Source organism: Bombyx mori, chromosome 10 (genome assembly GCF_030269925.1).
Source record: "Bombyx mori chromosome 10, ASM3026992v2".
In the NCBI taxonomy this organism is placed as follows: Eukaryota; Metazoa; Arthropoda; class Insecta; order Lepidoptera; family Bombycidae; genus Bombyx; species Bombyx mori.
The window spans coordinates 1,747,715-1,773,573 of record NC_085116.1 but is presented as its reverse complement, the minus strand read 5'-3'; the positions used below and the strand labels follow the sequence as shown (position 1 = coordinate 1,773,573).

Below are 25,859 nucleotides of genomic sequence, written 5' to 3'. Positions count from 1 at the left end.
CGGGAGCCTTGCGAGGACGTAGGTCTTTGATCAAGTCTTTAACTTCCATCGGGGTGACGGGTGGTAACGCATCCGAGGGTGGCAAGGAGGCTCTGCGTTCTACCTCACTGTCTACTAATTCTACATGAACAGGGTCCACGGATTGAGTGCTGGGCGTACACTGGGTTTGCAATGTAACGGCCAGCAGCTCTGCTTTTTCGTCATCATCGAACGCCGCGAGTCGGCCTGAGGGGCCTACGAGGGGGGGCATAGTTACTACCGTATCCGATTTGAGAGTACGAGCTAAGCGGTAGTAAGACCTTTGGGAGGGCGCGAGTCCTTCTAAGAAATCAGACCATCTGGCATCTCGGACTTCGGCGATGCGAGACTTTACGTCGCGTTGTAGGGCACGCATTCGAATACGATTTTCCGCGGTAGGATACCTGTCGTAGGCGCGTATCGAAGCGTTCTTAGCTCTAAGGAGTTCCCTAATATCGTCGGACAATTTGAAGCGGTGAAGGAAGTCCTCCGCTACAACTTGTTTCGATGATCTATCTAATGTCGAGGTGATGTGTGACGTTAAGATGTCTATGGCTTCAGCGGTATCCTGAGGAGACGGGGTAGAGTCCGGGTTAAACGGGAGCGATGGTGGATCAGATTCAGCCAGGCTGATGCCCAGCGTGTGCCAATCAACCACAGTCTTCGTGACGGGAACGGAATCGGGAGCGCGACCGAGCTTCATAACGACGGGACGGTGGTCTGAATCTAACTCTGAAACTACTTCGATCGAGTGTAAGCGCAGAGTTACGTTTTTTAATAACGCTATGTCGAGTATATCCGGGCGATGCGCGATATTTAGCGGGTAGTGAGTCGGGGTTAGCGGAGCGACGATATCGAAGGCGAGATCATCGACTAACGCATCAAGCCGCCTGCCATTCGGGGTTGTGGTGTGTGAGTTCCACCTGATGTGTTTACAATTTAGGTCGCCCGCCAGAATGACAGAGCTCCCCATGCCGAGCAGCGCCTCGATATCACTGCTTAGAACGATCTTATCCGGTGGAAGATAAACGGACGCGATAACGATCGGCGCGTGTCCCGTCAGTGAGATTCGGCACACTGATACTTCGATATTAGCGAGCGCGGGAGGATCGAGCGGGACGCAATGCAGGGCTCTTCTATAGTAAATGACGGTACCACCACCACGAGCAGAGAGCCTGTCGTTCCTGACCATGTCATAGTTCGCGATTTTAGGGTCACGGCGCGCGGGCTTAAGTAGGGTCTCCTGCACTAAAAAGATATCAATTTGATGGTCACGCAAAAAGTCAGAAACCTGATCACGTTGATTTGCGAGACCATAAGCGTTAAAAAATCCTATCGTTACGGATAGGGGCTTTATTCTACTTATATACGCCATTGATTACCGGCGGAGTGAGGGGAGGACGTACGTATTTAATGACGCGTATACGTCGGCGTATTCTTGCACAACGGCGATAAAGTGTTGTGCAGTGGAGGCAGCGCGAATGGCGTCGCCCAAAGCGTTAACGCGCTCAAAGTTGATCGACTGAAAGAAGTCGATCGCTAAAGCGAGATTGTCGGACGCGGTCGGAGAGCAAGTCGCGGGAGAGGGACGAGTCGCGGGGGCGGGACGAATCGCGGAGGAGGGAGTTGTAGCCGTGTTCATGTACGGCAGCGGTTTCGCCCAGGCCGAGACACTGGGCACCGGCGCCGGAACGAACGCTGACTTAGCCTGCGACACAGAGGGTGCCGAGGCTTTGATGTCTGGGCCGGAAGCTCGGAGGCGGTTTTGGCGGGCGACGCGGCGATTTATTTTCGGGGCTCGGGGGCATCCGCGGTAATTTGCGGGGTGACCCTGTGTTCGACACAGGACGCAGCTAGGCGGTTCCGTCGCGGTTTTTTGATCGCGAGTGCATAGGGCCGTGGCGTGATCGCCTAAGCACTTGACGCATCGGGGGCGCGCGTGACAGTTACGGGAAGAATGCCCGTATAATTGGCAGTTATGGCACTGGCTAGGTGTGCCTTTCTTGTGTGGGGTTTCGACTGCGATTCCAGAAAGGCTACAGACCGTTCGGATGTTAAATATTTGCTTACCCTCGGGGGTAGGCTGGAGGGCGACGAGAACCATATTATATGGCTCCCTTCCGCGGCCTGTGTGCATGCGGTGTACGGAGTTAACCGGTAGGCCTTGTTCGAGAAGGTCGGCCTTGACGAGCTCGGCATCCAACTCTTTAGGGATGCCACGTATAACGGCACGGAGTTCGCGCTCCTCCTGAAGCGTATACGTGTGGAAACTTATACGCTCCTTACGGAGGTAAGAAGAGAGGGCCCTATGGTCGTCGGGTGTTCGAACCTTAATTTGAATGCCGTTCGCGAGGTTACGGGCATTCGTAAAATTGATATTTTTGGCCTTAAGGGCCAGGGAAACTCGTTCCCAAGCTGCCTTCTCTTGAAGGATTACCGGGGGAGGGGTCTGGGTTTTATTTTGTGCCACCGGACGCGGCGACGGAGTGGCACGGGCTGGAGGCGCAACGGGAGTCTGAGGGCGGGGGCGCGACGCGTTCGCGGCTTTGCTAATTTTAGCGGCCGCGGGTGCTCGAGACTCCGCGGCACGCTTCTTACCCTTTTGCACCAGGGTGAATCCATCCGTCGATGAGACGGGGGCGAGGTCGACCACCATCTCCGAGTCAGAGTCGGAGGACGAGGAGGCGGGCGCAGGTGACCTACGAGTAGGTGTTTTGGAGGGCGCGACGGAGGCCGCGGATGATCGCGCTGCTGGAACGGTGACCACGGCGGACGACGCAGCAGTTTTACTCGCCAGTATAGGCGACGCGGGAACGGCAGGCACGACGGAGGCTGCGGTGCTCGATGCAGAAGCTTTGCACGCAGGTACAGGCGACGCAGGAGCAGCGAGCTCGGCGGAGTCCACGAGAGGGCTCGCGGTGTGATCGGCCTTGAAGGCCTGAAACTCGGAAGTGAGCTTTGGGTAGCGAAGCCGGAGAAATTCCGCAAATACAGCGTCCATGATGTCTACGTGCCCAGGTGGGGCTACCCTGGGTCTTAGAAAACACTCGCCTTGCGGCGAGGCCCCAACTTCTCGGACCTGAGCGGTTCTATTGAACACAGGTGGCGATGCGGCACGATTACTACAGGACAAAGAAAAAAACACAACAAAACGGAAATAACAAAAAGAAACAGAACAATTAAACACTTCCAGGAAAACAGATTGTCGGCAGATGTACCACGAACACAGAAACAACAAAAGGAAACAAAACAAATAAAAACTTCCAGAAAGAGCACTTAGTCGGCAGATGTACCACGAACACAGGCCGCGCGAACAATGGCCGGGCTAACAAAAGCCGGGCGAACAAAGACCGGGCAATCGAGTGGTCGATGAGCACGTCCGCACGTGACGGGTGCCTCTATCGGAAAATGGTTTGTATGGTCGCATCAAATGGTATATCAGTATGGCAGTATGGTCAGTACCATCGAAGCTGTAACCGCATGTCGAAAAGAATTTCCCTTTTAGAGTAGTAGGTAACAATACCATCGTCAGGACCTCACGTCCCCTTACGAGGGTACAGATCGGGTCTAGGGGCAACCGCCTCTGCCCAAGCGTAGGGTCCCTGTGACGATGTGACTTCTGCGTCGGATAACTTCTTCTTCTATCACCGCGAACAGCAGCAGCTCCTCTCCGTTTTTTTTCTTAATCTAGATTATATCTGCTTTTCAACTACCTTACTCACTTAGTTATGGTAGCGCGCATCCAGAGCACTCCAAGCACTGCTGAGGTAGCACGCACCATCACCCCTAATCCTAACTAACCTACCTAGTAACAATATTATGTAGCGACACCTTTTCTATCTCTGTTACCTGCCGCCATAATTATAGGTGCGTTAGCAATCGACAGCAACTAAGATTTCCTAACCAAAAATTATCACAGTTTCAAAAATACATCTCTTGAGTCAAAGCTACCTAAAACTTGAAGGTTATCCAAATACTAACAATTTATTTTCTGTTTTGTTTTTTCGATTTTTGAAATAAAACGGCAAAGGAAATCCCGGATAAAGCTATCTGAATGTTTATAAGCAGCAGAAATGAGATGCTGTGTTTACGATTGTCCGCTGTCTGAGTACGCCGGCGATATAAGTAGTAATAAAAGAAATTGAACGCATCTCAATGTGGAGCCCGAGTTATGTTCGCATTATCCGAGCTCTGCCGTTTAGCTGAAGCATCCTCCGGGATATAAGATTGGATGGCTGTACAAAGTGGACGAGGACATATTAATTTGCTTTGTTGAAAAATATTGGGCACACAAGAAAATATCTCATGCAATAGAAGATATTTGACAAAAAGCTCAATCATGCTAATATTTCAGTTAAATTCAATTTATCGTTTTGCGAAAGTTTTGCTTTCGTCGTTTCCCCAAAATTAAAGTTTAACAAGTACACAACAAAAAAAGCAATGTATGGAATGGAGATAACACAAGTATTCAGTATATTTTCAAAATCCTGATTTGATCACCCAGCACTCGACCGTATCCCGACTGTGCCTTTTTTTTTATTGCCCTTGTAGGCAGACGAGCATACGGCTCACCTGATGGTGAGTGGTTACCGTCGCCCATGGACTTCAGCAATGCCAGGGGCAGAGCCAAGCCGCTGCCTACTAGGGGCAGTGCCTAGGGGCAACTGGCCCTGGGAGAGGGTGATGGAAGGGATGTGCACTAAACACTTCACTTTCCCCCCTTTGCCTTTTCATGAGTTCTGTCTCATGCGAGGTTCGAACGTGGGTTGTTCTACCAATAACACAATAAAAAACAATAATTAATTGCCACCTGTTGTATTAAATCCTTACCAATGATGAAATATTGAATACACTGAATGGTACGTAGGTATATGTTAGCATATTTGAAAGAGCTCTTTCGTCATTTGAACAAAATGCGTATACTTGGCAAACTGATTTTTGTTATTTCACCGTTTCACTGTAGGAGGAGAACAAAGCGATCGGAATTGAAATATCTCGGCTTTAATATTATATTTGTCGATAAGTGTTCACTTATAGCAGATGTTTTAGCGTTTGCTTCCGTTGTCAGATACGACACGAGTTGGTTCCACTACATGCTCTTTTTCTATACATGTTTTTATACATTATGCGCTGTCAGGTCACTTAATTGGAGGCAATAGGTCATAGCGGGTACGGCTATTCTGTCTATTTCAACTATGAAACAATTTTGCATTCCGATTTCAAACATACTTCCTTACGCCTTAGTGCATGAGCAAACGAGTTGTTTTTTGCTGTGGTTATCAATTACCTCACTTTACTTTGGGCCGAGGACCGAATCTCTTTCAAAGATCCCAAAGATCCCAACGCACTGAGGGGACGCGCAGGGCATATGGTTTTTCTAGTGCTACGCACGAAACGACTTCCCTGCAATTTCATCTGAACATTCGATCTCCGACCGAGACGGAATTCTGAAGAGATAGGAGGTCCACACTTCGAACGGGGGCGCGGTCCACAGCGACGGCACATGGCCTGTGGAATCGTTCGCAAAACGAATCCACTCCCTCGGCCATTTCAGACCATTTCGGCCCCGACTCTTCGCTAATATAAAGCGGTTACGGAGCTCATGGACATCAGATTGACAATTACCCACCTTAAGACGAAGTCTTGGTTGTGTTGTATAAGGGCTGTCCCGCCTACAAACCGTAATGACTGCTTCGCGGAATAAGTTATCAGGGTGGTGGAGTGGTGGTACCTGTACACTCGTTTTTTTTTTCCTACCTATGCTGATAGCCTTGAGAGGCTATTTCAGCTTCACCCTAACGTGTGTAGGTGAGCTCACGGGGCTCAAACCGGAGTGTTGCTAACACTGACTCTAGCAAGAGCAGTGCTTCGCAGTATCTACCACCGGATCGGAAACGCGACCCACTGAGAAAATCCGGCGAGAAACTCAGTGGGCTGTGTCTATGGGTTAATTCGCTCGTCGAGCCCTTCGTCGCAAGCGACGGGTTCGACGAGGACGATGACCGGTGCTTGTGGTGCCTAAAAGCACCGTTAATGGATCGGGAGGATCCGTAATGACGTGCTTTGGGCGACGTCAACTGTTTACTATTCGGGCTACAAGATCGGGTATATATGAACTCTACCACCAGTATCAGCACAATAAGAGCCTCGAGACAATCTCGTGAGCCTATTTATGAAACATCAGTCCTGGCGTTTAAGTTTGAACGCAGCGCAATGGAAATACGTAAAACCACAGCGCACTTCGTGAACGTTTCACGAGTGGCTTTATTTACGATTTTGGAGGTCGTTTTGTTCCAGTTTCAGAGCGACGGCGCTTCGAGTGTCTTCCCGACTGTGCGATAAAATAATAAAAACGTTTCTTTACTGTTCTAACAATTCTACTTAAATATTCTAAAGAAATACGTATTTGGCATGAACGGATGACTTCCACGAAGAAATAACATTGGGTAGGTAGTAAAAATGTAACTCATTAAATTCTCACTAAATCATTAAATTTGTGTAATTTTTGGTGGTAGACCTTGTCCAGAGGAGGTGTGTACCACAAACCTGCCTATTCGAATTAACGGTAAGATAACGATTATACATTTTTTAACTTGTTGCTTAATTGTATGTACGACCTACCTACAGCCTACCTGATGTTAAGTGACCAGAGTCCATAGACATGTACCACGTAAATCCCGGCACTCAAGACATGAGTTCTAAGGGCCACTTTTAATTACAGCTGCCCCCCCCCCCCTTTAAACCGAGACGCATTACTGTTTAACGGCAGAAATAGGCAGGGTGGTAATACCTACCCTTGCGGACTCGCAAGACGTCCTACCACCAGTAAAAAATGAAAGTTGGATCTTCTGTCTTACGCTGGGTGGTTGTAATGATGTTGTGGTGTTTATGGGATCCGGTAGTCACTTAATATCAAATCAGCACGCAAAACTTTTTTGGACGAGTAATTAAAAAAAAACTTTTACATTGTAAGCGACAATAATTCAAAATTAACTGGAATTAAGTTAAACAGTATGATTATCTTGTTGAAGTACTAAATTCTGGTTGTCCTTGGAATTAAACTGTCACCAATGAAATATCTACTAACATAATTTTTATTTTATTCCGAAATTGTTCTTATTGTTTTTATTTTATATTTATATTGTGTACATGAAATGTTATTTTTAATGAATTTAATCTATACCTATATATAAAAATGAATTGCTGTTCGTTAGTCTCGCTAAAACTCGAGAACGGCTGGACCGATTTGGTTAATTTTGGTCTTAAATTATTTGTGGAAGTCCAGAGAAGGTTTAAAAGGTAGATAAATATAAAAATGCTCGGAATTAAATAAAAATAACAATTTTGTTTTCCCTTTGGTGTGTCACCAGTCGGACGGATTCCTTTTGTTTTTTTCAAATTTATTTTGTACAAAAGTTTAGTCTTTTATTTATCGATTGAGGCACTACGAAGTCTGCCGGGTCATCTAGTATCTGATATAAATGAAATAATAATGATAATGTAGTTTATTATGTCTAAAGTGGCTTTGACGCTACAAGATCTCATTTGAATATCATATCAAAACTACTCGATCGACGCCTAGTAGAACTTCCTATGTAGTTTTTTAGAAGACAGTATGTGATTTTATTCAATCACGCGGGGTTCACTCACTCTCTCTCTGCTTACTTATTGGCTGTTCTCTGAAGCTATTTTTCCCCTACCTATGCTGATAGCCTTGGTAGGCTATTTCAGCTTCTCCTTGACGTGTAGGTGAACTCACGGGCCTCAAACCGAGTGTGTTGCTAATACTGGCCCTAGCAAGAGCAGTGCTTCGCAGAATCATCAGGACAGGAATCAGGGACCCACTGAGAAAATCCGGCGAGAAACTCAGTGGGCGACTGTGAAGTAATTTACAGCTATAGCTATATGATTTTATATATATATTAGGGCCCTTAATAGGTCCTAACTCAATTATAGTAGTGCAGTATTGTTATAAGCGATAAGAACAGAGAATGTCAGGGAGACATTAAGATAAGACATTACTGTGACATTATTATTAACAATGTCACAGTAGCCGGAGATTATCAATGATACCACACTTTCGAAGCTAAGCTACGGAGCGCAGCATCTAGCACGAAGCAACGTTTTTAATTACATTTAGATTAATAAGTATTTTCTGTAAGCCGCCCTCATTATTTTTAATCTAACAACAACCGTGGTAGACTTATGGTATTGATCGAAAACTCAGCGAGAAATTCGTGGTAGCGTAATAAAATTACAATAATAACATTTCAATGCTTCTAAATGAATTAGTTTAATTAAACGCGAACTAGACGTAACTGAGTTACGGAGTACAAAGGGACTGACAGATTAGTGGGCGACTGGACTTCGGGCGGCACTCCACTATTTCATTCATATTAGATTAAGCAAATAGTTTTGCAATAATTATGGTTATTAATTTCGGTTCGTGTAAACTTTGTAACATAATCAAAATTAAAGTTTAGAATAAAAATCGAACGATATATAAATATCGAATAACGAATTTGCTTTGTAAATTACTTTTTTTTTATTGCTTAGATGGGTGGACGAGCTCACAGTCCACCTGGTGTTAAGTGGTTACTGGAGCCCATAGACATCTACAACGTAAATGCGCCACCCACCTTGAGATATAAGTTCTAAGGTCTTCAGTTTAGTTACAACGGCTGCCCCACCCTTCAAACCGAAACGAATTACTGCTTCACGGTAGAAATAGGCAGGGTGGTGGTACCTATCCATGCGGACTCACAAGAGGTCCTACCACCAGTAAAGTTTACCACCAGTAAAATTACTTTAGGTAATGTATAAAAGAAAATTATAAAGTTTCATTATAATAAGACTAAATATGAATGAATAAATTACCGCTTGTCAAGGAATCATTAAACAGAATTGAGAGTTCAGTTCATTCAGAATTCAATTCAGACGATAAACTGTTATTAAAAGAAACGTACAAAGATGCGATCCCCAACACTTCAACTGTTCGATAGCTCAGTAAAATCATTCTTGAAGTTTTATTATAAAGTGGACTGTATTATAAAAGGCAATTAAAATATCAGCCGCGAGTCGCGCCTGCGATTCTATATCGTTCCATTCGTGTTGAGTCGCGCTGTATGTGTTCGGCCCTCGCCGCTCGAGTCGTTGATGCAGTGGTGGTGGTTGGACGCCCCCGCAGACCCCATAGTCCACGCTTGTGCGTGAAGTACTGGCGTGGACATCAACTTCCCATTAACTACTTCTCTTTCATCACCTAACTTAATCCTTTGATCTGATCCTTAGGGTAACTATGAAATGAATGTAATAAATGCTGGCTTACAGTTTGAGAGCCGTTTTTTTTTGTCTTCACAATACTTTTTTGCCTTAATATTTCTATTACGTCTTTAATCAGTATAATGTATCTGTAACCAAAATCTGTTTACTAATAGGTTCGTACAAGACCATTTGCGGTGCTAAAAAAAAAACACGAGACGCAACGTTCAGAAAAGTTTTAGTAATGAAAAATGTAAGTTGCGAGTTACGAACTGAAAGGGCACTTACCAAAGTATTCAAGTTAGAGGGTATCGCGTGTCGAATGACAAATGACTGCTTTTGATCCTTTCGCCTTCCTAACTTTTACCAAAGCACCTACCGCCAAGACGAAGGAATAAATAAACGTAGTTTTAGGTTCGCGAAAATAACATCGGTGGAACTTATCACATTTAAAATTCATATTTTCATTACGATTTTTTGTACTTGTACATATCTTATATCATACTTGTGAACATAGTACATAAGACAATAGAACATTTGGGTTGTTGCATCGCAAACAGTTTTTTTTTCTTCCTAAAAATATATTCTGCTGGAAATCTTTCCAACTTCACAGTTCCTTGAATCCCGTCAAATAATCCCCCGTTTGTCATTTATAAAGCGAAATTCGTGAAAGGGATCTCCTGTTTATTAAGTAACATGACTTGGGGTTCGTATACGCGAGTCATCGCCTCTCAATGCTTCCATTAGGGAAGACAACGTACTGTAATTAGCTGTCTGCCTCGTGTATTGATCTCGAGAATGTTTTATGAAGGCGTAGTCCTTGATCAGAGCCTTATAAAAACCTAAATTTAAAAACAAACACGTTTTTACCCAAGAGTACTTCTTTGAGATTAGGTTCGAAAAGATTATCAATAAATGATCCATATCTCAGACGTGGCGACGGTCTCACAATAAAATTTGGTCGGATTCAGATTGAGCCAAAAATTTAAATAAAACACATATTCTGTAAAAATATTTCTTTATTTGTAAACATTAATTGTATATCGATGCATTAGCGCTTAAGCAACTTAAGCTTAAAAGTAGTATTTCCACCTCTATCTTCTTTCTAAAAAAAAAAAAGAGTCCAGACAAAATGTTCATTACAATAAAAAAAAAACTAAAGGTAAATTTGAGTTCATATATTTGAACATTAGTTTGTGACAAATACTTGAAAATGTTTTTAATCTTAACATAAAACTATGTTGTATAATAAAAAATTGATCCTGTTAATATTTAAAATGCTTAAAGTTGTAGACAATCGAGAATTACATCTACATAATAATTATGTTCTGTCACGTTGTTGCCTTTTGAATTATTTTTATATGAAAAAATCTGACGGCGTTGAGACGGTCGGAATATACGGAGGAGGTTCTGTACTGTTTATATGAAATTATAATAAAATTTGAAATTGAAATTGAAATATGAAATTCTTTTTGTCTAATTTGAGAGGGTATTAATGCGTTCCCGTTGAAATAAACTAATTTATATATTTCATTCAGAATGAACGGCTTTAATTGATATTTTTTTATTGAATTTACTATAAGTTCTTTTAAATACTGTTTTCATGTTTTGGAGCGGTCTTATTATGCTTGGTATAAGTAAAAAGAAATGTGTTTATAATTTTCGCGATAATGTTCTTAATCATATTTTATTAATGATCGCTCAAGCTAAGGTTTCGACCAGACAGATCATTATAATAATATTTTAGTTTATTTGGAAATCATAATATTAAATTCTAGTCTGAATTAACCAACTTAACCAGAGACTTATTAAGCACCCAATCGATATAACTAAAAAGTAATGTGTGTATAAATCTTCGCAATAATGTTTTTAGTCATATTTTGTAAAGCTTTAAAACAACGGTCTGGGAACCGGGGTAAATTACCTTAAATGGGGTAAAATGAAATTTTGGGGGGTAAAAATGAAACTTTTGTGAGTAAAAAGTATATATTGAAGTGAAACTTCTTTAGAATCGTTGTGGTTTCAAACTCGATGAAACGAAATGAAACGAAACGAAAAAATAATATTTTTTTCAAAATTATCATGGGTGCTATAATAATATGAAAGATGCTAAAAAGAAGCGATTTCGTTTTTTTTTTTTCTTCGCCATGGGGTAATATCAACTTACACAAAAATATTTTGGAGTAATAATCAAAAAAGTTTCCTGACGGCAGCTTTAAAATGATCGCTCAAGGTAAGGTTTCGGTCAAACCAATGTTGGTTTACTTGGAAACCATATCTCAAAATTGGGCGTGAATTAACGAACTTAACTAAAGACCTAAGACTCGTTAGTTGTGAGCAGTAGATCGATTTCATAGTTCGTCCTTCCAGTTCCTGTTGGCGGGCAGGTCGTGGTGCTGGAACCAGGTGACGTAGACCCGCAGCGGGTCGCGCGGCTCGTGCCGGTGGAACGTCGCCGGGCGGTCGCGCGCCACCGCTTCGCGCGCGTACTCCCGCGGCCGCGCCTGCCCCCCAACCACCCGCAGTGAACACGTTACGGACTTAACCAGGACTGCGCTACGCACTAGATATCCTACCACTACTAGAGCACAATATCATCAGCAGCTCGATGTATGGGTAAGGTGACCATTTGATTTTATTTTATTAAAGCGGGACATCTGCCGAATTATATAATAAAAAAAGGATTTAGTGTTTTACAAGTAATTTCTTATAGAAGATAGAATAACAACAAAGCACTAAATAGAACATTGTTAGTACTTTGTAATACTCTGTGCCTCTTTTGTTATATTAGCCCATTTAAACACATCCAGCTCTATGTTAAATTGAAAAATAAATTTTTTGTTTGGTCTGTTTGCAAAAGCGGAACTATGTCGGCCTCACTGGGGACAGCGGGACTGCTCGCTCAAATCGGGGCGTATGGTCACATTATGTATGGGTTAAGTTTCACGTCGAACTCATTAACGAGTTCGACTAATACGGTTACAGTGCCGGAGCTGGAGGTGCGGTGCGCGGTACCTGGTGGAACAGCGGCGAGTGCGTGAGGGGCAGGCGCAGTATGCGCGCGCACGCGCCCAGCGTCATGTCGTCCGGCGCCGCGGGGTCCGCGCACGCGCACGCGCCCAGCGCCGCCGCGCCCGCCACGCTCAGCGCCGCGCCGCCGCCGCCCGTCACGTAGTCGTACCCTGCGCGGGCGGACACACGCGGTGACTTGTAACGTCATCGCCCAGGTTGAAATGTCAGTGGCAAGCCCTAAATTGAACGGCTGCGCCACCCTTAAAACCGCAAGGTCACTGCTCCGCGATAAAATAAGCGGAGCGGATTACCGCTGGGTATTAATTAACCCAGCTGTGCAAACTCACAAGATGCCATCAATAATAATTTTAACGAGTTTGATTTTACTATAATGTTATTCCGTCACGGTGGCAATGATTCGTGAGCACGCGTCGAGTACATATTTCGTGAAACAGTCGATAGGGGGTCCGGTAGGGGGAAAAGCCGTTCACTATGAGGAAGGGGAGGAGTGCGGACGTACCTTTAGAGGCAGTCTCTCGCTTCCCGTAGCCGTACCCGTACCGTTCACCTAGAATGGTGACGTCATCGCCGCCCCTGTAGCAGCTCAGCACTTCGCACAGCCTCTGCACGCTGGGAACAGAACTTCAATAGTTTAATGCGACCAACGAAAATATTATCATTAGATAAAACATCAGGCTATTGTTTCAAACTTAGATATTACATTTTGAAGTAAAAACTTTTTTAGCAGCGTTGCGATTTGATGAAACGAAAAAGCGACACTAAAAAGAGACAAACATATAGATATAGAAAATGATTATGAATGCGAGATATATGTGTGAAAATAATTTTAAACATAGACAAACTGGTAGGACTGATTCCTATTTCTCCATAGACACGATGACTGTCTACCGAGTTTAGTGGTCTCGTCGTTTGGCGTAATATCAATTTATTTATGTGTCAATCCCACCAGTACATTTAGCGAAAGTTCTTCAAGAATAAAAGACATCTGATAAAAGTCTGAATGGCACTTGTGAATGACCTTTTCAATATTATTTTTTTGTACACAATGGCCCGGATAGCGACCCCCACCCGGAGGCTGATCTTCCCTTGTGTCTCCGAGCACTACACGTACCCTGGTTACCGCTGCACTTACCCCAAGATGGTGTCGTCGTCGGCCAAAAATATCCACTTAACGTGCGGCAAGTCGCGGACCCTCTCGACCACCCTCTGCAATATGGTGACCGTCTTGAGGCAGTGACCCGTCTTCGTGTTCGGTACGCCCACAGCCTCGGCCGGCAGAGACGGATCTATAGCATACATCCCCCGATTACACGACACCGGCCGGTTCGTGTAAGCCGCGCCAATAAAGAAGCGAATCTAAAATGGCGGCGGCGATCATGCGCTCTCACTCTAAACTATTGCTGTCTTTAGTCGCACACGGCGCGTACTGCATGCAAAAAAATATCAGTTCCGACTTTGTTCTCACACTGTCTCGACGCGCTCTGTTTTCTCTCAAATTCTGTTATTTGTTGCATTAGTTCGTTGTTTCGTTATTTTGTTGTTTTTGATAAATTTGTTATTGTTATCGTTTTTTGTGCCACATGTGGTAAATAATATGGCCTCTCACAAACGAGGAAAAGTCCTCACAGTGATGCAGGCGAAATCGTGTATAACGTTATTAAATACTTTGAAGAGGACAAGAATCTCAATTAATTTAATTAGTTTTTTTATATTTTTTTACAATAAACAATTTTTTCTTTCTATCTTTCTTTTTATTTGTTGACCCTACCATATGTCAGTGCAAGTACATAGACGCCATTTTCGATTCGTTTCTTTATTGGCGCGGCTTATGTCAAAACGCGCGTATATGGCCCCTTTGTTGTATGTGTGACGTCATTTGGGGCTAAACTGCATGACTTATATAATCACAGCTACGCGAATACGCTAGAACGATTTTCCCATATCTGCTGTTGGTCAACTTTAACGTTAAACAAGTTTGAATTATTCGATTTTATTTAGTAACTAGCTGACCCGGCAGACTTCGTAGTGCCTCAATCGATAAATAAAAGACCTAAACTTTTGTATAAAATAAATTTAAAACAAACAAAAGGAATCCGTCCGACGGGGGACACATCAAAAGGAAAACAAAATTGTTATTTTTATTTAATTCCGAGCATTTTTATATTTATCTATCTACCTTTTAAACCTTTTCTGGATTTCCACAAATAATTCAAGACCAAAATTAGCCAAACCATCCAGCCGTTCTCGAGTTTTAGCGAGACTAACGAAGAGCAATTCATTTATATATATATATAGAAGAAAAAGAAGATAGATAGATTTTAAAAGGAGTCATTCAAATTTCACACAAAATTATCATTATTACACTAGAACATTCTGCAATGATTCACGCATGACACTATGTTACAGCGAATGATCTCCGAGCCTGCACGTTGTCGCCAGATCCCAGAGCTTAGCGCACGAGAGTACGAACCGTCTTTGTCGCTGTAGAACATGATGTTCGTAACGTGCTTTCCCCAAGTCTTCTTGACGACCTTCGCCCTGGTCGAGTGGAACCCGCTCCAGGTCTTCACGGCAAAGTATATCGACGACTCGGGTATGGGACTGCCCTGCCAAGTGCCATCAACTTTAATACTTCACGCAATGGTCTACTCGTGAGGAACGTTCCTTGGCCATCAGAGATAAGTACTAAGGAGGGATGTTTATTACGTCCCTAAAAAGACCCAAATCCATATTATACATCTACTATCTACCCTTTCCTTCGTAGAAAACAACTATCGAATTCAACGGGCAATACAAGAAGTAAGATGTTACGTCAATTCTGATCGAAAAATTTACTGGTGGTAGGACCTCTTGTGATTCCGCACAGGTAGGTACCACCGTCCTGCCTATTTCTGCCGTGAAGCAGTAATGCGTTTCGGTTTGAAGGGCGGGGTAGCCATTGTTTAGAACTGATATCTCAAGGTGGGTGGCGCATTTACGTTGTATATGTCTATGAGCCCATGGAGCCCCAGTAACCACTTAACACCAGATGAGCTGTGAGCTCGTCCACCCATCTAAGCAATAAAAAAAATCCGTAACCACAAGCCAAATCAACACAAATAAGACAAACGAAACATAGGAATCTATCTTTATTGGCTTAGTACTTAAGGATGTGTACATATTGAAAACATTAAGCTTTGCAAAATTTAATCTCGCTGCTAAATGGCATAGCTCAAAACCTCACTGCTGTATCCATAAAGACCATTAAAGAGTCCTAAGAGTCGCTCACACATATGTCGAACTGGCGCGGATAAGTAGCGCAGTTATCCGCGGAGACTACACAAAAGCTCGGGTCGGCCGTCAGCAGAGGCCCAGGGTTAGTTTTGTCTCCGTAAATCAGCTGAGCTAGTTCGAAGGCCGGATCTATGGAGAAGTCCGCTTCCAATTTACGATCACCTCGTTCTATTTGATCCAGGAGTCTAGAAGTAATCATTACATGGAATAAAAGTATTTGATCTTGAAAATATACAGTGCTATAGTTCAGACCATGCAATGTTTCATAAAACGCCATTACTACCAAAAATTACTAAAACCTTTGACTTATGACTTAACCCTTCGTGCGTGTATTTCAACCAAAAAATGTGTTCTACGTTTAGATTTCAAAGATACGGTTGATCCCTTTTAAACTCCAGCTGTACTCAAAGTTGGCGGAGCCTGTGTTGAAAAATCTGGAAATTCTGGTATCTCGAAAACAGAAAGGACTTAAATGCTAGAATCCCGTTGAAGAATTTTGTTAACAAAACGTACTGCTCCATGAGTTGTATTCGCATGGCGAAACCGCTTGCGAAATTCGGATAAACGAAACCCCCTTCTTCTTCCAGCTCCTCGTAAAACGTGAAATGGTGGATTATGGTCGGTTCGTCATCGCGCAACGGATAACCGATCCACATTGTATCCTGAAATAAAAATAATCTTAAGCCCTACGGACGTATATTTTAAAATGGGGGTGGGTACCTTTGGCTTTTTAACATCATGAAACCGGTCCTAAAACTGTCAGTGAATTCAAAGAAAAAAAATTGCATTGTCATTTGCAGATTTAAAAAAAAACATGTTCTTTAAGTAAAATCCAATTTTCACAGGATGATCTTTAACGCATTCGATCCTATTTATAATATAAAGCTACCCTTTTGCCGCCCTATTTCAAATCTAGTGTAAATAGCAATAAATTCACATCGTAATGCCTACAGGTTTCGGTAAAAGCTAAACGCCAAGGCCATGAGTCTTGTTGTTCTAATATGATAAACATAAAAATCCGAATCCGAAACCTTTGCTTTTGTGCCATAAGTAACAGGGATGAAATAAATTAGGGGTTTTTGAGGGTTATATTACCATCAATCATTGTCTTTCAGTCCACTAAGCAATACGTGATCTCTTTAGTATAAAATAAATAACTAAAACTTTTAAAAGGTTTAGTGTGATGGGCACCACTCCCACTTTATCAAAAATCTTAGCAGTAGGCGACTGTTGGTCCATAAGCGACGATAAATACTTACCATCAGGTCATAGCCATCAGCATACAGATGCTCATCTGCCTACAAATGCCATAATAAATCTCAGAACCAAATCTATCCTGAAATGATTGGCTCAAGAGTATAGTAAAGGCAGTCTTTTCCACTTTAGTCTAAGTTGGCAAATTGCCCATGAAAATAAATCTTCAGCTACAAGACGCCAAATCACAATCTCAATAAACAAAAACCATATTACCTTATGCCTATCGGCAGCTGCAAGGGCATCGATCAGTCTCTTGCACCTGACAGCAGTATGGCTCTCCACAAACACCACCCATCTCACGTCGCTTCCATTGTATTTAGTTACCAAAGGTCTCAAAAGTGGTATAATAGTCCAAGCGCCCGGTATGGGAAAGTCTTCGTGTGTTACATGAACCTTTGGCTGTCGCTAAACACACGATGAATCAAAATTGTAATTAAACATTAACTAATTATTCCAACCAAGTATTATTTTTTTATCACGCCACGTTAACTGGTCCCGTGCTAACATCGTAAAGAACTTGTGTTACAGGATAACGGAAATAAATGTAAATTTTTTATTATACACGTACATATATTTAATATACATCCATAACGCTGTTATATTTATCATACAAATATCTTCCCTTGGCGGGATTCGAACCCGCGACCCCCTTGTGTAGTGACCATGTCACTTACCACTACACCAAACGGCCGTTATTTGAGTAAAATTAACTTGAAAACCCCATCGAGAATAGTTATTGTGACTTTTGTCTTTTGCAATGGCGCTAAAAGAGACGACAAACCGTTTATCTATTCTCAGGATGTTCATTGTTTATTAAAGCGCATTCCGTTTTAGCTTCACTATTTAAAATTTAAGTTACATTACAAGTATAATTTGTACTCTAGCTTGTTTTGACTTTTTTTTATTCAATATACTTATTTGTGTACTTTTAAGGTACAAACAAGAAATTTATTATAATATATAACTTAAAGTTTTGTATCGTTTACCTCTTCCAACTCCCACACTTGTGTCTCAATATTCTCTTTGAGTCGTTTGGCCACACTCGCATGATAAGGCTCCTGCTGACTCACAATCGTGAAAACTACATTTCTTGAGTCTAGGAACAAAAAACATATCTTATAGTAACCGGCAAACTTCTTAAGCAAATGACCTTGACTGCGCAGAACCGAATTTTAGATCACTTTGGTGGTGAGGGTGAGGCGCGACGGCAGGGGAAATCGTATCGAGCGCGTTATTGGTAGATCAGTCGAACCTTGCGTCCCGCACCGCGCCCTCGTACCGCTTGCTCCCAAAAGTACGCTTGCGTACAGTGAAAAGTCTATCGTTATTAATCGTTAAGTTATTTGTTATAATTGCTTGTTGACTTTGTTGCCATTGCTATTTGTTGAGTGTTTGTTGATTTTTTATAAAAAATACACTATGCCGCGACAAACTGGTGTAGTATTCAAAAGAAAGGGTAGAAAAATTGTGTACGACGTATATTGCTTCATTATAAAACAGGGGAAGAATGATATGGAAAAAGTAAAACAGACTTCGGAGGCAACAAAAACATCAGTGATATTAACGAAGCTAAAGGCTCTGGCTTGCTCGCCGTGTTTCGGACTCCGGGTAAGAAAAGATCAGGGAAGAAGAAAGTTACCGGAATGGATAGTTTCGTTCAATCTGTAATAAAAAGATGTAATCATAATAACTACATAACAAGCAGCGAAACTCCGTACCGTAGAAAGGCTTCGAAAAATTAAAGAAGATATAAATTTTAATGGCTCGGTATGAAGTTTACGACGAATTATGAAAGAGCTAGGCTTCAGATGGAAAAAAACAGAAAATAATCGGAAGCTGGTAATTGAAAAAAGTTACATTCGATTACTACGAATCGGATATCTTCAAAAAATAATTAATTATAGACAAAAAAGTAGACCGAACCGACCGAGTTGTAAACTACACCGATGATCCCTATGTCGACTCATCACGATGATAGCAACTCGGGTGATAAAAACAGTGATGATGATGGTCAAGATTATGATAACGAAAAAAAAAAATTACAAATACCAGCTTCGCTTCAACTTAACCAAGGCCTGGCAACAGCTCTAGTTTTGACTTAATAGAAGGAATATCTATTTTACCCCAAGATTAAATTATTACAATTATTAACCTATATTTTTTGTTGATGTTCTCATAAATATATAAATAAATACATATGTTGATTTTAATAATTTAATTGCATTATGACGCAGAGTAAATAATGTTTTTGCACGTGAGTGTACCATGCGCAAACTTACCCCCACTACGTCAACAAATGCTCAAGAAGTTTGCCGGCTATTATATTAATCATTGAATCTATATATCAAAAGGTATTATTTTTACTTAATTTTTTTTTTATTGCTTATGTGGATGGACGAACTCACGGCCCACGTAAATGCCGCTACCTACCTTGAGATATGAGTTCTAAGATCTCAATATAGTTACAACGGTTACCCTACCCTTCAAACCGATACGCATTACTGCTTCACGACTGAAATAAGCGGGGTGGTGGTACCCAGCCGTGCGGACTCACAAGACATCCTACCACCAGTCATTACGCAAATTAACTGTTTTATGAGTTTGATTTTTATTACACGATGTTATTCTTTCACTGCGGAAGTCAATCGTGAACATTTGTTAAATACGTATTTCATCTGCGGGATTCGAACAGCGTTGCATCGCTAGATAAGACTCTTTACTTTAATATAGTCTTAGCGGCGTGACAGCGCAAAAATATTTAATTTGAAAATCGGTAAGCCGATATAACAAACACATAATATCCAATAGCATCAACGTGTCGATATCACGTTTAAATTATGAGTAATAGCTCGCAGCGTGTCGTGCTACACGTCTCAATCCATCAATCAGGTGGGTACAGGGTTACCGGTTTACTCAAATTCGACAGGCATAATCCAAAATGGGGAGAATTTGATGCATTTTATAGAACATGAAATTTGGCCGTAGGCAACTTGACACCAATTTAGGCAATTTAGGCTAGATATAAATAGTAAATCTTAATTAAACTAATGCAAATCAATAACTTTTTTTGTAAAATTCTATTTAGAATTCATGTCTCAAGTGACCAACTTTCATCTAATAATTTAAAGACTCACATTGACGTTGCTAAAAACGTACATTGCTAAAAAGCAAAGTACCAATTACGACACAGGATGTCTTACATGTGGTTAATCATTGTGTACTTATGAAATTATCTATTGCTAATGAACTCTCTTATCGTGATCGCGGCTAACTACATATCCAATCCAGATGTCGGGGCAAAGCAAAACTGCCGTCGCTCAAGACATGTCTTATCGGATCCCCTGGATCCACTCATGGAGCTTTTGACTCCTCAAGCACCGGTCACAGTTCTCGTCCAATTCGACGTTCGAACTTGCCCATAGGCACAACCCACTGAGTTTTTCGACAAATTTTTTCAGTGGCTCGCGATCTGGTCGTAGATACAGCGAAGCATTGCTCTTAACTAGAGCTAGTTTAGGGAAATTCTCTTAGATTGAGCCCGTGAGCTTACCGAAAGTGTAAATGTTTAAATGTCATCTCGACAATTTTAATTTTAAACAGCAAATCTTAGTATTAACAGTAATGTCAATTACCTACTACACGTATGAACTAATTTTAAAAAGTGCAAAATTGCCTGTTATGGATGTATATCTATGTGACAATTATTACGATGTTGTCAAATCGTCAATTGATTTGTTTGGAGACCGAGATCCCAAAAAGGATACAATACGAATTCACGAATCTGTTTAAAAAGCGAATTTTTGAAAAAAGTTAAACCGATCAAATTGTTGTTGAAATAATATACGAGTTAGCTCTAGTTTATCATATCTTTAGACATTCTGATGTAGTGGTGCAGAATACCGGGATGATTCATAAAATCTTTATTACTAGTGGGTAGGGCGTATTCTAAGGTAGTTAATGTTTCTGGTTTCAAGGGCAGGATAGCCTGAAGTGATACTTAGACATCAAGTCTCATGGTGGATAGCGGCATTCATGTTGTGACGCCTATAGGCGTCGTTTAGAATTTAGCACCAGGTGGACTGCAAGCTCGTTCAGATAAACTTCCCCATAATCCGTCCGCGCTTATTACTCATTCTCATTACTATCTTGAACGCGATGAGCCTGCAAGAGGTCATATTACTTGTCAGTCTATTTTTACAGCGATGTTATTAAGCGCATATTTCAATGGTAAGATAGTTTGATATTAAGTTCAAAACAGGAATACAATACGTTTTCAGTGATGGCCTGTGAGCTTAACTACCCAGTACCATATAAGTATACAATATTTACTCCAGACATATATTTTTGGCGGAGAAAAATCGATTAACTATACGAGTATGTACCCCAACCCGCAAGTGGTGCGAAGGCACGCCTATTAAATCGCACCCGTAATGTTGGATGTTACAAAGAAGAAAACTGGACAGGGCATCCCTGCATGGAGAATACGCAGCCTTAATGTCCTAAAGCCGCATATACAAATTGATGTTCATTCCCCGAACCAATGGTATCTTATTACTCGTTTGATAATTGACATCTTTATTGTGGACTTTTATAGGTTTACTACTGAAATCAGGCCTGCATTGCTCGCCACTCTTTGGTCCAATTACCACCACAGAGTCCTCGCTAGGCCAATCTCAATATTTCCCAAAAATATAATTGAAACCCGCCCGTTTCGGAGTCTAGAAACCTAGACATACCAACTCTTATCTAGATAAATTAGCTTAAATGAACAGACAAACGCATAGTCAATCTACTATTAACATGCGACAATCGGAGCCTATAGTTATTACAACTCAAATATTATATAAATTAATATATTAACACACGAAGCCGATACATTAATAATTGAACCGGAAAACTAAGCGGCTGCTAACACTAATACAAAGTTAATATTTATTTTTAAGATTTCCTGAATTTTAAACGTCTTAAAATAAATGTGCAAATTTTACTAAGTTTAATTACGTTAAATATAACAAAATTATACTTTAGTCAAAAGTAGTGCTATGCAAATAAAAATAATATTAGCTTTAATTAAATAGTTTGCAATTATACTATTAATTAAACTAGAGGTCCCGCAGTAGTCGAAATTCGACTATAATTAATTGGAATTGTAAGTTTGTACACTGTTATGATTGTATTTTATACTTCTATAATCACAAATTTCGCCAAGACTACTCTATAAAAAAATATTAACAAAAACAAACAATATTTAATCTATTCTCAATTTGACCACAGAAGTCAAGAATAAAAGTTTGACAATAAATAGTATGCATGCGTGTGTGCGTCAAATACATGGTATGTAATGTGTGTAATGTTTTCTTTATTGATTTAATGTATCTTTTATGCATTATTTAAAAAATATATTAGCATTGTGCACTTCTTCTCTATATTCTCTATAAGTGTGGAAAATTTCATACTCCTCCGTCCGCGCAATTTTCGTAAAAAAGGATAAAAAAATTTTGCTTCACGTATTAATATATAGATAACGAAACTATTAATTGACACGCTTCCGATAGAGTGCGTTTATTTATGAAATGAACTTTAAAATTTCGAATCCCTTAAAACATCTCAAAACATTCGGGAAGGCACTGATTTCCAATTCCTTCCTTATACCGTTCCAATACGCCGAATCTTAGTCCAATAAATGTGAAAATGAAAACCTGAGTGGCACCCGATTCGAACTCTGCTCATGAATAATGCAAATCCCGCGATCATCCGAGGTGCGACACATTAAAATCGCATTCTGATACTTTATGACCTCCCGGGGGCGAGGAGACTTATTCCTAAGATAAGCTATTACGGTGTGATGGCCAGACGAATTTATGTTTCATATGTTAATATTTATAATTTTGATGATGTTGAAAATGAACTGACTCATAAATTAAGCAGTTTTGTACAACTACAGTGTGGGACGACCACCTACGAGATCGACCGACGACTTAGTTAAAATCGCTAGGTCACGTTGGATGCAGGTGGGAAAGGATCAGCCGCATTGGACATCAAGTGGAGAGACCTATGTTCAGCAGTGGACAGTGGACAAGCTCAGATGATGATAACGGGACTCAAACCGGAGGTGTTGCTAACACTGGCCCTAGCAAGAGTAGTAGATTAATCGTGCAGTATTGAGATGCAAATGCTACGGGCCCCTTGCCTTGGGATCCTTTCCCTGTACCCAAAAAACGAACAATAACAAAAATATACTCACACCAAATAGCAATTCCCATAACGCTGATCATACTGTAATTGTGACGGTATGTTAATAATATTATTATAATAATGAACACTGTTATAAATAACAAAAGCATGTGCACAAGTAATTATTACTGGTAGACCCTAGTCAACCAATGCTCGCAATGCAATTTATGGGCCAGCTGTTCCCTTTTGTTAAATGGTCGGAACATCCTGGACTGCATTTCGCATCAATGAGTTAATTCTTCAAAACTGAAAACATTTAAGGGCCACTCTCCTGCAGTCTCGTTTCCTGATATTTTGGACATGTATCGAGAGGTACAGATCTTTCAACCGAGCGCTTGGTGGTACAGGAGAGTAGAGAGTATCAGGCCGCGCGCCAGATCCCTCATCAGGTAGACTAACCAGGTTAAAGCTTCAATAAATTGCCCTCTGCATGTAAGCACCAGACGCGCAGCCAGAGTGGCGCCAGGTTTTAAAACTCAATACTGAAAACATGACGACCAAGAGCGTAGCGATGAACAAGAAGTTAACACTGACTAGTGGCTTCGCTCTGACTTTATCCGGCACTCTACGAATAAATAATATTTGTTCGAATAAATAGTGCCGGCTACGACTGCACTGCAGATAGGACGAGAGGAGTAAAAAGTTAACACAAACATGGAAAATCCGTAAGTACTTAGCTAACAAGAGACCAAACAGCGAGTCGTACCTACAACATAGAAATTAATACGAAGACACCAAAGCAATAAAAAACGAGACTTCAACATTAGCGACTCATTAAAAAAAAGATTTCTTTCAATGAAGTATACAATATATTATTCAATTCATTTCTTACAGACTCGATCTACATTTAAAAAAAAAAATAGACGTGCCTAAATTATTCGCGTACGGTAAGTGCTTATAAATAATGCGCTATTTGTTTAACAGATTATCACTTTGAAGACACACGCCGTACATTTTACGTTTTTATAAGCTTACTTCGAAGTTATGAACAAGGTAATAATTATATTTCAGTATGTCCTTCGGATGAACTTGATGAATAAATCATTCCAATACAATACAGTGTGTAAGTCATTGCAGGAGTGTACAGTGACGCCCAGCGAAAGCTGATGAAATCCTCCATACTTCCAATAATAGTTGATTCTAGACCATATTGGATCGTAGACTATATATTTAGTAAAATTATCGTGTGGTATTCGAATTTGCCAGACCAATGAGTAAAGATTACTAAAGATATTATTATTAGACAGCATAAGCAATTGAATAATAATGTCAACTGTCATGCCATTAATGTCGAACACTGCTAGCCAAATATTAATTGTGAGCACTCGTGAACAAGTATAATGTGATATTTATTCGTAACTAGCTGACCCGGCAGACTTCGTAGTGCCTCAATCGATAAATAAAAGACGCATCAAGAGGACACATCAAAGGAAAAACAAAATTGTTTGTTTTTATATAATTCTGAGCTTTTTTTTATATTTTATTACCTTTTAAACCTTCCCTGGACTTCCACAAATAATTCAAGACCAAAATTAGCCAAATCGGTCCAGCCGTTCTCGAGTTTTAGCGAGACTAACGAACAGCAATTCATTTTTATATTTACTTAGTCTGGCCATAAATACTGTTACAATTAAAAATAAACAAAATATTACATTTGAATTTGGAATCTGTCATTTTTATATGATTGCTCAATGAGTTTTCTCATTTTGGCGCCAATACATTGTACAATATTTTGCGATATTAAAATGGATTGGGGTGATAAAGGGAACCGAATCGCTTTGATTGCATTACACAAAGTAGGTATGGAGCCAAATGCAAAGGCGGTGAAGCCAATGGACACTACATAATGAATGCCACAGTCCGACTAGAAACTTAACGTCGTAGTTCCTACTGAATTGAAAAAATACTAAACCTTTAGTTAAAATCAATTTTTTTCTTACGTATTCAGTAGTAGTCTAGGGGGCTATTTCAGCTACGTCCGGACGGGTAAATGAGCTCACGGGCTTAGCCTGAGAGAATTTGCTAACACTAAGCCTAGCGAGAGCAGTGCTTCGTAGAAACTACCACCCACTTACTGAGAAGATTCGGCGAGAAACTCAATGGGCTATCGATGCGTATGATGGCTTAGCGACAAAAATAAGAAGCAAGACTCCGCGCCGTGACGCATCCGTGCGAGCCCACAGCACTCATACTTTAAATCTATATATTAATACGTGAAGCAAAAACTTTGTATCCCTTTTTACGAAAATCGCGCGGACGGAGGAGTATGAAATTTTTCACACTTATACAGAATATAGAGAAGAAGTGCACAATGCTAATATATTTTTTAAATAATGCATAAAAGATACATTAAATCAATAAAGAAAATATTACACACACTATATACCATGTATTTCACGCATACACGCATGCATACAATTTATTGTCAAACTTTTGTTCTTGACGTCTGTGGTCAAATTGAGAATAGATTAAATATTGTTTGTCTTTATTAATATTTTTTTATAGTGCAGCCTTGGCGAAATATGTGATTATAGAAGTATAAAAAGCCATCATAATAGTGTACAAACTTACAATTTCAATTAATTATTATAGTCGAATTTCGACTACTGCGGGATCTCTAGTCTTAATAAAAACTCAATCTTGAAAGATTCCAACTCATTCTCTTTTTCGGACTAGTTACAAAACGAACAGAAACACATGCTGTGGAATATATTCACATAGCGTGCCTGTAAAAATTTAATGAAAAAATTAAGGTATTGCAATAAGACCTTTCATTTTGATGA

At 40.8% G+C, this 25,859-nt stretch overlaps 1 protein-coding gene across 4 annotated transcripts in view; it reads right to left on the bottom strand.

The window, feature by feature from the left end:
* Positions 1-10,280: 10,280 nt before the first annotated feature.
* Positions 10,281-25,859, bottom strand: part of LOC101738405 (beta-1,3-glucosyltransferase) — a 41,916-nt gene continuing 26,337 nt past the window's right edge. For all 4 annotated transcript variants that reach the window (XM_004930288.4, XM_021350736.3, XM_021350734.3 and 1 more), the window contains 9 exons: positions 17,829-17,938; positions 17,056-17,247; positions 16,099-16,247; positions 15,581-15,770; positions 14,783-14,918; positions 13,445-13,598; positions 12,812-12,921; positions 12,295-12,461; positions 10,281-11,783 (listed from right to left, as the gene is read on the bottom strand). In XM_004930288.4, coding sequence (XP_004930345.1) covers positions 11,631-11,783; positions 12,295-12,461; positions 12,812-12,921; positions 13,445-13,598; positions 14,783-14,918; positions 15,581-15,770; positions 16,099-16,247; positions 17,056-17,247; positions 17,829-17,938 — 1,361 coding nt within the window. In that variant the 3' untranslated portion in view covers positions 10,281-11,630. The remainder of the gene's footprint in view (positions 11,784-12,294; positions 12,462-12,811; positions 12,922-13,444; positions 13,599-14,782; positions 14,919-15,580; positions 15,771-16,098; positions 16,248-17,055; positions 17,248-17,828; positions 17,939-25,859) is intronic.